General features: G+C 50.9%; 1 protein-coding gene across 1 annotated transcript; it reads right to left on the bottom strand.

Annotated features, from left to right (window-relative positions):
* Positions 1-1,524: 1,524 nt before the first annotated feature.
* Positions 1,525-13,142, bottom strand: LOC137893054 (histone-lysine N-methyltransferase SETD1B-A-like). The gene is made up of 18 exons (XM_068738484.1): positions 13,005-13,142; positions 12,810-12,920; positions 10,891-11,161; positions 10,706-10,818; positions 9,978-10,626; positions 8,227-8,399; positions 7,761-8,000; positions 7,673-7,687; positions 6,892-6,997; positions 6,454-6,798; positions 5,669-5,881; positions 5,167-5,272; positions 4,964-5,082; positions 4,495-4,652; positions 4,298-4,423; positions 2,435-2,554; positions 1,774-1,911; positions 1,525-1,698 (listed from the first exon to the last, which is right to left on the bottom strand). The coding sequence occupies exons 1-18, from the start codon at positions 13,140-13,142 to the stop codon at positions 1,525-1,527; spliced, it is 3,315 nt and encodes a 1,104-aa protein (XP_068594585.1).
* Between the last annotated feature and the right edge of the window lie 197 nt (positions 13,143-13,339).

The following is a 13,339-nucleotide window of genomic DNA, read 5'->3' on the forward strand; positions in this document are numbered from 1 at the left end:
TCCAGCCCTGCTTCTGGTCCAGTTCTGCTTCAGAACCAGCCCTGCTTCAGGTCCGGCCCTGCTTCAGGTCCAGCCCTGCTTCAGGTCCAGCCATGCTTCTGGTCCAGCTCTGCTTCAGAACCAGCCCTGATTCAGGTCCAGCCCTGCTTCTGGTCCAGTTCTGCTTCAGAACCAGCCCTGATTCAGGTCCAGCCCTGCTTCAGGTCCAGTTCTGCTTCAGAACCAGCCGTGCTTCAGGTCCAGCCCTGCTTCAGAACCAGCCCTGATTCAGGTCCAGCCCTGCTTCAGAACCAGCTCTGTTTCAGAACCAGCCCTGCTTCTGGTCCAGTTCTGCTTCAGAACCAGCTCTGCTTCTGGTCCAGCCCTGCTTCAGAACCAGCTCTGTTTCAGAACCAGCCCTGCTTCAGAACCAGCCCTGCTTCAGGTCCAGCCCTGCTTCTAGTCCAGTTCTGCTTCAGAACCAGCCCTGCTCCATCTTTGGAAGATCCCATGAACACACCTGACTTTCCTGTTTATTTCCTGGGAGGCGGGGTTACATGTAGCCGAAAAAATCACTGATGATGTCACTGTTCATTTCTATCAATCAGAAAGGAATCGATCTGATCGATAATAATAAAGATCATTTATTTGTGTTTGTGCTTCAGATCATTTCCACCGTCGACCCTGGAAACGGGGGCGTTGCTCCGATCAGATGACCCCCCCCCCCCCCCCCCACCGATAGAAACATGTAAAATGTTCCTCATCCTGATCATCTTTGCATGTTCAGAAACACGCTAAAGTCTGACCTGAAGACTGAAGGTCACGTGACGCCCACAAACAGAGGATCAGCTCGTCAAACACAGGGGCGGAGTTAAGGACCTGGCCTTCCAGGTGGAGGTAAACGGGACAGCGTTTTACTGCCTAGGTGGGCAGGAAGGTGCGTTTAGTTAGTTGGTCACGTGACGACATCATCGGGCGGGCGCCGCCTTTGTCCAGGAGTCCCGCACCCACGAGGACGAGTTTGATGAAGTCAGACTGGCAGCGAGGAAGACGAGGGATGACGTCACCGGCTTGATGTCGCGCTCAAGCAATGATGAAGATGGTGAAGACGATGTGTGTGTCCTGCAGTATGGTGACACCACACACACACACACACACACAGGCGGCGAGCAGCCGGTACCGGGGCTCTCTGCGTGCTGATTGGTCATTTTAAGGACGTCCCACGTGTCATCTCATCTTTGGTAAAAAGTTCTGAGACTAACAATTTTTCTGTAATGAAATTCAAATCAGCTTAATCTGGCAAATCATTTTGATTGATTGAAAAAACTTTTAGCGACATTAGCATTCCACCATTCCTGGCTAGCATCTGTTTGTTAGCATGGATGACGTGAAGGGTTAATGTTCGCCTGGACTCGCCAGCCTGTTCCTGCTATGTCTCTGATCACAGATCACTTCCTGTGGATTGATGAGCGTTGGACAGTCTTCAACCTGAACTGCTCCGTGGGGATTATCCGTACGTGATCGATCCAGTCTGAACTCCATCGATCAGTTCAGAGCTCCACGGCAGCCAGGAGCTCCACACAAACACGGGATCTTCGTTTCCTCGATGGGAAACTTGTAGTCGTACGTGATCTCCTCGTCGATGCCGATTGGCTGCCGGGAGTAAATGACGATCTTCTTCTGAGACTCCACCGTGATGACTTTTGCGTAACAGTTGGGCTGCAAAGCAAACAAATCCACAACATCACGCTCCATGATGAGGAAGATGAAGGCCTCACAGTCGCTCTTACTCACGCTGCAGCTGTGGTTGATGAATCTGGACAGGTTCCCACATTTAGTGGCATCAATGATGGCGTCCTGATCGATCCGGAACAGGTAGCTGCTCCCGATGCCCTCCTCCTCGTACCGGCACTCCCTTATGTCAGCGATGACCTGAGGAGGAAGACGAAAGGACGGTGTTCATCGCTGCTCCAGAGGAATGAGTCATAGTTACAGTAATAGATTACTGGAGGACCCTTCCTACCTGTCTAACGGTCTGGCCCAGTACTCTAGTTACTCTAGATACAGTAATAGATTACTGGAGGACCCTTCCTAACTGTTTAACGGTCTGGCCCAGTACTCTAGTTACTCTAGATACAGTAATAGATTACCGGAGGACCCTTCCTACCTGTCTAACGGTCTGGCCCAGTACTCTAGTTACTCTAGATACAGTAATAGATTACCGGTGGACCCTTCCTACCTGTCTAACGGTCTGGCCCAGTACTCTAGTTACTCTAGATACAGTAATAGATTACCGGTGGACCCTTCCTACCTGTCTAACGGTCTGGCCCAGTACTCTAGTTACTCTAGATACAGTAATAGATTACCGGTGGACCCTTCCTACCTGTCTAACGGTCTGGCCCAGTACTCTAGTTACTCTAGATACAGTAATAGATTACCGGTGGACCCTTCCTACCTGTCTAACGGTCTGGCCCACGTACTCGATCACCATCTCGTCTGCTGCTATTGGCTCCATGGCGAACAGACCCCACTCATGGATCAGACTCCGGCTGAACCGAATCCTCTTCTTTCGGAACTGGTGGGAAACAAGATGAACTGTTGCTGTTGCTGTTGCTGTTGTTGCTGTTGTTGTTGTTGTTGTTGTTGCTGTTGTTGCTGTTGCTGTCATTGTTGTTGTCAATGCCAGTCGTTCAGATGACCACAGCTGGCCAGACTGAGCTCGAACATCACCCTCTGTCTAAATGAGCAGACGTGTTGCAGACGTGTTGCAGACGTGTTAGACGTGTTAGACGTGTTACAGACGTGTTGCAGACGTGTTAGACGTGTTAGACGTGTTACAGACGTGTTGCAGACGTGTTGCAGACGTGTTAGACGTGTTAGAGACGTGTTAGACGTGTTGCAGACGTGTTGCAGACATGTTAGACGTGTTAGACGTGTTGCAGACGTGTTGCAGACGTGTTGCAGACGTGTTGCAGACGTGTTGCAGACGTGTTATAGACGTGTTATAGACGTGTTAGACGTGTTAGACGTGTTACAGACGTGTTATAGACGTGTTACAGACGTGTTAGACGTGTTAGAGACGTGTTAGACGTGTTGCAGACGTGTTAGAGACGTGTTGCAGACGTGTTGCAGACGTGTTACAGACGTGTTAGACGTGTTAGAGACGTGTTAGACGTGTTGCAGACGTGTTAGAGACGTGTTGCAGACGTGTTGCAGACGTGTTGCAGACGTGTTGCAGACGTGTTAGAGACGTGTTGCAGACGTGTTGCAGACGTGTTAGACGTGTTAGAGACGTGTTAGACGTGTTGCAGACGTGTTGCAGACATGTTAGACGTGTTAGACGTGTTACAGACGTGTTGCAGACGTGTTACAGACGTGTTACAGACGTGTTGCAGACGTGTTGCAGACGTGTTATAGACGTGTTATAGACGTGTTAGACGTGTTAGACGTGTTACAGACGTGTTATAGACGTGTTAGACGTGTTAGAGACGTGTTGCAGACGTGTTGCAGACGTGTTACAGACGTGTTAGACGTGTTAGAGACGTGTTAGACGTGTTGCAGACGTGTTAGAGACGTGTTGCAGACGTGTTGCAGACGTGTTAGACGTGTTAGAGACGTGTTAGACGTGTTGCAGACGTGTTGCAGACATGTTAGACGTGTTAGACGTGTTACAGACGTGTTGCAGACGTGTTACAGACGTGTTACAGACGTGTTGCAGACGTGTTGCAGACGTGTTATAGACGTGTTATAGACGTGTTAGACGTGTTAGACGTGTTACAGACGTGTTATAGACGTGTTAGACGTGTTACAGACGTGTTACAGACGTGTTGCAGACGTGTTGCAGAACACCTGAATCAAAATAAAAGGACTTTAAAGTGAGCTTCAGCTCCAGGGTTTGGGGACAGTCTGAATATGAATGAATGAATATATTTATTAGATTGAATGTTAGAGTACAAGTACAGTACACAGTAGCATGTATTACAGTACAAGTACAGTCACACAGTAGCATGTATTACAGTACAAGTACAGTAACACAGTAGCATGTATTACAGTACAAGTACAGTCACACAGTAGCATGTATTACGGTACAAGTACAGTCAAACATCCTGTCTCAGAGGAGCATTTCTTGCGGTCTTGTTTCCGTTGAAAGTCCTTCGTACATAAATCATCGACATTTAACAATACAAATAAAACTAATATTAAATTACTCAATTATTGCAAAATAACAATAAAATAAAAATAAATTACACCACAGATGCAATCTCGCGGGTGAGGCTGGCATGCATGAACGTCTTTGTGGCTGAAGTTTTCTCCCTACCTTCAGCTGGTTGAACTTGACCAGGTCGCTATCACAGCTGAATGAGGAGCGCAGGCGGCGCTGGTCTGACCTGAAGTCGGATCCAGAGCGCAGCGAGGTTGTCTGCTGGGCGGGGACGCATGTTCCCTGTCAAAATAAGAGTCATTATTTAACAGTGAATGCTGGAATAACCTGAGATCCAAGCTCCTCTTTCATACCTGAGCAGCTGCCGATGGAAGCTCAGCAGTCGGCTTCGCTTTGTTGACGTATTTCTCTTTTTCTTTCTGGCTGATTTGGTAGAAACCTTCACTGCGAGCAGAACCCGTCCGGTGATGATGCAGTCCGGAGCGCTGCTCGTCACTGAGGACTTTAGTCAGTGAGCAGTGGTCAAGGATCATCGATGACAAGTATGACTAAAACACGGGTGCAATCAATCTCAGCCAGTCTGACCTGAGGAACAGTCACCCAAAAAGCTTCAACAGGAAGTTCAGTCCATTCAACATTTGTGGAGCCTCTCCAAGCGGCACCGTCCTAAAGCGGAACCCCCGGAAGGCCCACAACATGTTTTCATCCTGAGAGGACGGTTGGGTGGTTGGTTGGTTCATTTTGTGTGAACTGTTCCTTTAAGAAGATCACACCTGCTTACCTGCGCTGCAGCTCATCATGAGGCTCTGTGATAAAGGATATGGGGGTGGGGTGTCCACCTCAGGCTGTGGTCCTGCTCCTGCAACCTGTCGTACATGAACTGCAGCATCCTTTCATCCTCTTCATCCAGACCCTCCCTCCAGACCCGATGCAGGATCCTCCTCTCCTCACAAAAAGAACGAGGATGGGAGGAGAGAGCGCCAGTGGTTCTCCTGTGTGACCTCCTCCGTCTCAGCTTTAGCCACCTCTGCTGTCTTCTCCTCAGATAGGACTTTCCTGTCTCCCTCCTGTTCTCCTCATCCAGAAGCCCAGGCATATTCTCCAGTCCCTGGAGGGGCTTCATCCTCATGCCTGAAACAATCCACGAACATCTCCGGTCAACAGAGACCGATGACGACTCAGATGGGCTCTGTGAAGAGGACACTGAGACAGGAGAACCTCTGAGCGAGTCCCAGAGCAGAGACCTTTGGCGCTTCCTCCCGTGCACCATGTCTCTTCCAGGGGTCTTTGGCGCTGAAATGTATGGGTTGGTAGACAGGTATGGATGAGGAGGTGGGCTGCTCTCTGCACCTCCTCCTGGTGTCGGTGGAGCTCTCCCAGAGCTGAGCTCATTCCATCTGCTCCCATCCTCTCTACCAGGTGTCCTGGGTCTATCCTGGTAGGACAAATCCAGGGGGTCTGAGGGACCTAGAATCAGCTCAGCGCTCGATGGAGACAAGGACAGGACTTCTTCAGCACAGTCCCCACTTTCCAGTCCGGCCATTATCCCTTTGCCTGGCGTCTGAGGCTGTTCCACCTCCTCCACCGCCGGGGATGTTGCTTTGGATCTGACCAGAAGGTCTGGGTCGCTGTCCGCCAGGCAGCCTGTGGGTGTGCTGGGCCTCGGGCTGTCAGCGCTCTGATGGGCCTCCACGATCCAGTCAGGGCTCGCCACCTCCACGTCACGCTCAGGCGCCGCCGCTACGGAAGACAAGAAAACACGATGACGGGGACTTCCCCTGGAGGCCAACCCAGTTCAGTCCAAACAGAACCACGTTGTCACCTGCTTCAAGTCCGAGTAACATCTTACAAACTGTTTGATGACTGCCGTGGAATTTGGAATATTTTAAAGATATTCAGAGTTTAATGATCTCTGAGTCTCAGGATCTCATCTTATCTCAGGACCATTAAAGACAACAACAACAACAATAACAACAATAACTTCCCCTCAGCTGAACTTACCTGAACCAGATTTTGTTACATTTTCCGTTTTCATTTCAGTCTAACACTTAAAGTACTGTGATAAACAGCAGCTGTAGTTTATTTATTGCTGAGTGGTAAATTTTAGCATGCTAGCCTGTTGAACACTGTTAGCATGCTGACAGCTACCATTTAGCTCAAAGCACCGCTTCCTGGTTGATGTGAAGGAGACTTCCTATTCAGTCTGGCTGTAATGTTAGCAGGACTATGCTAAAGCTACGGGATGAGGCCTTGCCCAGGATTACCCCCGACACCCAGATATGTTGGTCCTCGGCCTGCACTCAGTAAATAACCTGGAAGTCCCAGAGGTGACAGGAAGCACAGAGGGTCCTGGAGTCGGCCGGTTTGTAAGGTGTCCTCCTGACAGGAAGAGTACTGGGTCTCCTCTGATTCCTCCCTGTGGAAAGGAACTGGCCAGTCCTGCAGGTCCAGCTGAGCGCCGGGGGTTGCCGGGGTGATGGGTGGCTCATGTTCTATCAACTCCTCATCAGATGATACCACTGTGTGCTTGCCACGCCTCTTGTCCTCGCTGTCCTCCTCCAGGTCAGAGTAGGACGAGTCCTCAAAGCTGTATGAGGCGAACGAGTCCGACGAGTCAACGTCTGATGAATATTCACTTTCCAAGGAGGAGCTGCTCTCTGACGATTGAATTCCAGAACAGCAAACATTCATCATATGATGTGATCAGATCGCAGAAGTCCGACTTAAACCTGAGTAGCGTTTGAACGTACCGCTGAAGCACAGCACCTCATCACCAGCTTCAGTGGAGCCCGCATCTTCATCCTTTATGGGCTCTTCTTTCTCAGAGAACACATCACCAGCATCATCCACGTCATGCTAATCAGAACACAGTTTATCAGATCAACGCTCTGCTTGCAGAACAGTCCAGTTAATAACAATCCTGATTATCACCATCATCAGGGGTCGGCAACCAACGGCACGCGTGGGTATTTATGTTGACGCGAGGGGAGTCAAAAAATATTGTATTCTATTGTATTTGTAAGACAGTAACCAAAACACACCGCTAGGTGGTGCTGTAGCACTGCATGTCGTTCTGCTGAGCCAAGCAATTTGAATTGTTTGTCCTTCTTAGGACCCCGTAGTTTGCTGCTGTTCTTCAGAGGGCAGCATGTTTAGCTCAGTTTTCTCATCGTGAAACATGGAAAACCATTCGCTGATGGAGAATACATGAAGGACGCGTTCCTATCGACTGTGGTAAGTCTTGTGTGTCCTACGCAACACTAGTTTATAGATGTGCAGTATTACGTATAACGGTCAACGAAGTGAACATGTTTAAATACTACAAAGAAACTGTAAAAACATAATTTACAAATGATCTTATTCAATAAGTGCTGGCACTCTGGGCTTGTGTAGATTGTAAAGTGGCACGCGTCATGAAGGTCGCCGACCCCTGCTCGACATATGTACATTTTAACAGCCATTTCCAAATGCAGCCGCCTCTGCAGAGAGTAATGGTTATTTAGGTGCTACAGGTGGTGTACCTACACCCACCAGCAGGTGGTGTACCTACACATCAAAAACCGAAAAAAGGTTATGTTGGTAATTCACTGCTTACATTTAATGCAGAATCAATACATACCGGGATTGATGGCGCAGCGGGAAGCCTTGCCTCTTCATCATCTTCATCATCATCGTCGCTGTCGAGCTCCTGTGGTCTTGCATGTCTGCGTTTGAGCCTCTCGGATGCGGATATGTCCCCCCCCTGTTTCTCGTCTAACGCCGCAGAGCGACGGAGCCTTGAACACTTGCGGTGTTGGAACGGAACGTTTTCCACGTCCTCTGCGGCGGCGGCGGCGGCGGCGGCGTTTTTCCTTTTGACCTGTGATTTAGTCATTGATTAATGTCAGAGGCAAATGTTGAGTCAAGTGATTGAAATCCAACCGAGGGTTTTACCCGGAACGACGGCAGCGAAGGCCTTTTGTCCAGAACGATCCTTCTGTCCACATTCGCTCTTTTCAAAGGGGAAACTTGAGTCTTATGAATAGAAAAACAATGAATCGATCAGACTGACTTTCCTGACATGATGAACGATCTAAAGAGCTCACCTTGGTTTTCTTCTCTTGGCGGTCCCACCAGTCCTCAAATGCCCTGAACGCAGTGCCTTCCACCATCCTGCGGGTGATGTCCTTCCTCATCATCATCTTCAGCTCATCCATGATGGCCTCTAAAACCTTTTCTACTGTCACCTCATGAGGCTTTTCTCTCGCGGGCAGAAAGTCTGGTGGGGGCACAAAGGGGTTAAACCTGGGAAAAGTTGGAGCGTTCCAGGGGGGTCGGGGGAAGGGGAAGGGGAAGGGCGCCCTCTTATCCAAAAAACCCGACGGTCGAATCGGGAGGGGGTACAGATGAGCAGGTGGAGGAACGGGAGGAGGCACCGGTGGAGGTGGTCGGAGAAAAGTTGGTGGGGGGGGAATGGGAGGAGGAGGAATGGGGATGCGATGATCCCGAGGTGGGATCCAGCCTGGAGGTGGGATAGGAATGGTGCCATTTGGCAAGCGAGGTGGGGCCGGGGGGGGGATAGCTGGGGGAAAGGAAGGAATGTGGAAAGAGAAAGGAGTGACTGGGGGAGGGGCTTGATGCCTGATGGAAGGAGGAGAGCCGGAGGTAAGGAGGTGAGCGGCGCCACCGAGAGGAGGAAATGATGGAGGGGGAGGATGAGGAAGATAAGTGGACTGCTTTGGATCCTCATTGGCTGCTTGATGCTCCTGGAGAAACAAACAAACAGTTAAACCGCTTAAAGGAGCAGAGATACGAATCCTCTCATCGACTCGCTTCCAAGATGGAGAGTCGCTTTCTCACCTCACAAGCGTTTCTGGAGCTTTCTGTTCAGTATAGAAGAAGATTGGTTTAAATACTGAAACAGATTTCATCTGAGGATCTTCTATGGATCGCCTATAGATCTTCTATGGATCGTCTACAGATCTTCTATGGATCGTCTATAGATCGTCTCTAGATCTTCTATAGGTCGCATATGGATCGTCTACAGATCGCCCATGGATCGCATATAGATCGCCTATAGATCTTCTATGGATCGCCTATAGATCTTCTATGGATCGCCTATAGATCTTCTATGGATCGTCTACAGATCTTCTATGGATCGTCTATAGATCGTCTCTAGATCTTCTATAGGTCGCATATAGATCGCCTATAGATCTTCTATGGATCGTCTATAGATCTTCTATGGATCGCCTATAGATCTTCTATGGATCGCCTATAGATCTTCTATGGATCGTCTACAGATCTTCTATGGATCGTCTATAGATCGTCTCTAGATCTTCTATAGGTCGCATATGGATCGTCTACAGATCGCCCATGGATCGCATATAGATCGTCTACAGATCTTCTATGGATCGTCTATGTATGGTCTATAGATCGTCTAATAAAAGTACCTGCTGCCACTCTTTTAGTTCCTCCTCCACTGTGGTTCCCAGCAACCCGGCTCTGTACTCAAGGTCACAAGCAATATTACAGACTGCTGATTGGCCAAAGGCTGGCAAGCACACCATACCCCAGACGACACAAATCATCCACTACAGTCGGGAGTCACTTCGCACTAGACGAGACAAGTTGGGTCGGGTCGAGCCGGTACTACGCAGTGGAAATATGGCTTTAGGTATCTGAAGAATCACCTGTGGACGGGTCGATGCCTGGAACACTTCTCCGTCCGTTTTGCTGATTTCTTGAGTCCTTTCGAAATGTGTGAAGTCGTTTGCAGAGGGAGTCTGGGTCTGTCCGGTCAGAACCAGCACCGACTGTGTGGTTTCATCCTCAATGAAACATGCTGGGCGGACATCACCTGAGTTGGGGCGGGGTGAAGTCGGGCTGTCCTGAGCCAGAACATTCTCTTCCCTGTTTGTGGACTCAGAGTCCTGGCCATTGATCAGCAAGCTTTGGATGCGGGATTCCAGACTCGCTCCCTGAGGCTGGGGGCTGCAGGAAGCAGTCCTCCCCCCTTCATAATCCTGAATGGCGGAGGGCACTACAGTGAAGTCAATGCTCAGGAGGTTGAAGGAGTTCTGATGTGGGCCAGCTGGGGGTTCTGTGGCCTCCTGGTCATGGGAGTGTTCAGAGGCGGTCTGGGCCTCATGGGCCCGTGGTGACGCCTGCTGCCTGTTGGTTTGGGCGGAGACAGACTGTGATTGGCTGTTCTGAAAGAACACAGGTACATCTGAGGCCTGGTGGTGTCTTGAGGGTTTATGGTGGTGGAGCTCTCGCGTTGAAGATCGGTGGACGCTGTGGGTGGAGGGCTCTGCCTGGAGGACCGGAGTCACCTGAAGACTGGAGTAGCAGGAGTCCTGGGACAGGGGGGTTGGAGAGAAGTATGGCGTGGAGGGGGTTCCCAGAGAATGAGGTGTCAGCCCAGAGCTGCTGGGCGTGTCCAGGGAGAGGGGTGTGGCAACAGCAAGGCTGGTGACATCAGACCGTCGCTGCAAGGTGTCGCCGCCCTGTCAGAGAAACATTATCAGCTACTGCTCAAATATTCATGATGTACTTCCTGCTCAGGCTGTCACACTGATGCTTTACCTGCAACCTGTGGAGGAGGCTTTGAAGAGCCTGCTGGCTGCTGCCCACCGGCAGCGTCCAGGGGGGGTAAAGACCGCTCAGGAGCAGCTGCAGGTACCGAGTCCTGTTCTCACCTGAGGAAGGGAGCAGGTCCGGCTCAGGCCACCAAACCAACGCATTGATGTTCAGAGTGTGGCGGCGGTTACCTTTAGGGTCCATCTCCACCTGGATGATGTTTCCCATCACGGACGTCTGATGAAGCTGCTGGACGGCATGTCTGGCTGCCCTCGCCGTGTCAAACAGCACCCTGGCGACGCCTAAATGCCTCTTGTTCTGAGGGTCGTAAAAGATTTGCACTTCCTCCGTGTTCCCGTACTTCCTACACATGTTAGCCAGGAACGCCTCCCTCACGTTGTCATTCAGGCCGGAGAAGGTCACTTCCTTGGGAGGAGCGGGGCCGACGTACCAGCCGTCGACCTGGACCGCAGACAGACAGTAATAGTCACAGTACTATTAGTAATAGTACTAATGATGCTAGTAATAACCGTAGTAGTAAGAGTAGTAACAATCAGGTATGTGGACGACACCTGGGTAAAAACCAGGACCCAGGTCCACCCGGAAGACAAAAGACCCAGAGACAGGTGCCAGTCCACCCGGAAGACAAAACACCCAGAGACAGGTGCCGGTCCACCCGGAAGACAAAACACCCAGAGACAGGTGCCGGTCCACCCGGAAGACAAAAGACCCAGAGACAGGTGCCGGTCCACCCGGAAGACAAAACACCCAGAGACAGGTGCCGGTCCACCCGGAAGACAAAACACCCAGAGACAGGTGCCGGTCCACCCGGAAGACAAAACACCCAGAGACAGGTGCCGGTCCACCCGGAAGACAAAACACCCAGAGACAGGTGCCGGTCCACCCGGAAGACAAAACACCCAGAGACAGGTGCCGGTCCACCCGGAAGACAAAAGACCCAGAGACAGGTGCCGGTCCACCCGGAAGACAAAAGACCCAGAGACAGGTGCCGGTCCACCCGGAAGACAAAACACCCAGAGACAGGTGCCGGTCCACCCGGAAGACAAAACACCCAGAGACAGGTGCCGGTCCACCCGGAAGACAAAACACCCAGAGACAGGTGCCGGTCCACCCGGAAGACAAAACACCCAGAGACAGGTGCCGGTCCACCCGGAAGACAAAACACCCAGAGACAGGTGCCGGTCCACCCGGAAGACAAAACACCCAGAGACAGGTGCCGGTCCACCCGGAAGACAAAACACCCAGAGACAGGTGCCGGTCCACCCGGAAGACAAAACACCCAGAGACAGGTGCCGGTCCACCCGGAAGACAAAACACCCAGAGACAGGTGCCGGTCCACCCGGAAGACAAAACACCCAGAGACAGGTGCCGGTCCACCCGGAAGACAAAACACCCAGAGACAGGTGCCGGTCCACCCGGAAGACAAAACACCCAGAGACAGGTGCCGGTCCACCCGGAAGACAAAACACCCAGAGACAGGTGCCGGTCCACCCGGAAGACAAAACACCCAGAGACAGGTGCCGGTCCACCCGGAAGACAAAACACCCAGAGACAGGTGCCGGTCCACCCGGAAGACAAAACACCCAGAGACAGGTGCCGGTCCACCCGGAAGACAAAACACCCAGAGACAGGTGCCGGTCCACCCGGAAGACAAAACACCCAGAGACAGGTGCCGGTCCACCCGGAAGACAAAACACCCAGAGACAGGTGCCGGTCCACCCGGAAGACAAAACTGTTGGTTCTTCTTTTTTGCTCTTCGTGATTTACCTCCACCTGGACAACTGAGAACCGACACAGACAGTAATAATACTAGTAGTAACTAAACATATTAGTAATAATACTACTACTAATAGATGAAATTGCACTTAGATAGATAGTGGTAATAATAGTACTATCTATGAATTGATCAATAGATATCTAGCCATGATTCGAACCTTAATTTGACTGGCAGTAATCCGTTACTTCAGTAACTTTTGGTTATTTGATATCAATCTATATATTGATCCCTGGTGAGAATGAGATGCAGCCCTGAGTTGAAGTGATTGATCTGTCTTTCATCCTTTCATTCAGCTGTTTTCATCCATCTTACCTTAAATTTCGCGACCAGCAGCTCAGTCTTGTTGAATTTACTCCACAAGCGGCGGACGCGCGGATCTTTGACCGTTTCCACAGGAAGCAGACCTACAGGTAAATCCTCCACCTGTTCAGGTAAACAACAACACCGTCGTCACGGGACATACCGGGTCATGATGCCGAGTGACTCATCGAGGAGTCGAATGCTTACGGGTATGTTAAAGCGACGGCCATCGTAACGGTAGACTTTGTAGAGCCCTTTAGCCAGCGCGGGATCAATAATCAGTTTGGAGCTTCTCCACTTGCGCGGCGGCGGCGCGGTCTCGGCCCTTTCTTTGTCGCTTTCCATCCCGTTCGTTGAAGCGTAAATAAGTCACGTCATTGACTTCCTGGGCTGCGGTGGGCCCTACAGGTGAACGCGCCTCGACAGGTGATGGAGCGCGTCATCCTCCTCTAGCAGACGCGCCGCGCGCATCGTTCCTTCCTGCTGCGCCTCTGATCTCATCCAACTTCACAGAGACTTCGTGAACCAGGTATATGACGCCA

The sequence above is a fragment of the Brachionichthys hirsutus genome, chromosome 4, assembly GCF_040956055.1.
Source record: "Brachionichthys hirsutus isolate HB-005 chromosome 4, CSIRO-AGI_Bhir_v1, whole genome shotgun sequence".
Classification (NCBI taxonomy): domain Eukaryota; kingdom Metazoa; phylum Chordata; class Actinopteri; order Lophiiformes; family Brachionichthyidae; genus Brachionichthys; species Brachionichthys hirsutus.

Excerpts from the sequence above, each read along its gene's own strand:
- LOC137893054 (XM_068738484.1), bottom strand. The coding sequence starts at position 13,142 with ATGGAAAGCGACAAAGAAAGGGCCGAGACCGCGCCGCCGCCGCGCAAG. Across the intron at positions 4,424-4,494 it reads TTCCATCGGCAGCTGCTCAG|GGAACATGCGTCCCCGCCCA; the intron begins GTATGAAAGAGG and ends TTATTTTGACAG. Across the intron at positions 1,912-2,434 it reads TGGGCCAGACCGTTAGACAG|GTCATCGCTGACATAAGGGA; the intron begins GTAGGAAGGGTC and ends CTTCCTCCTCAG.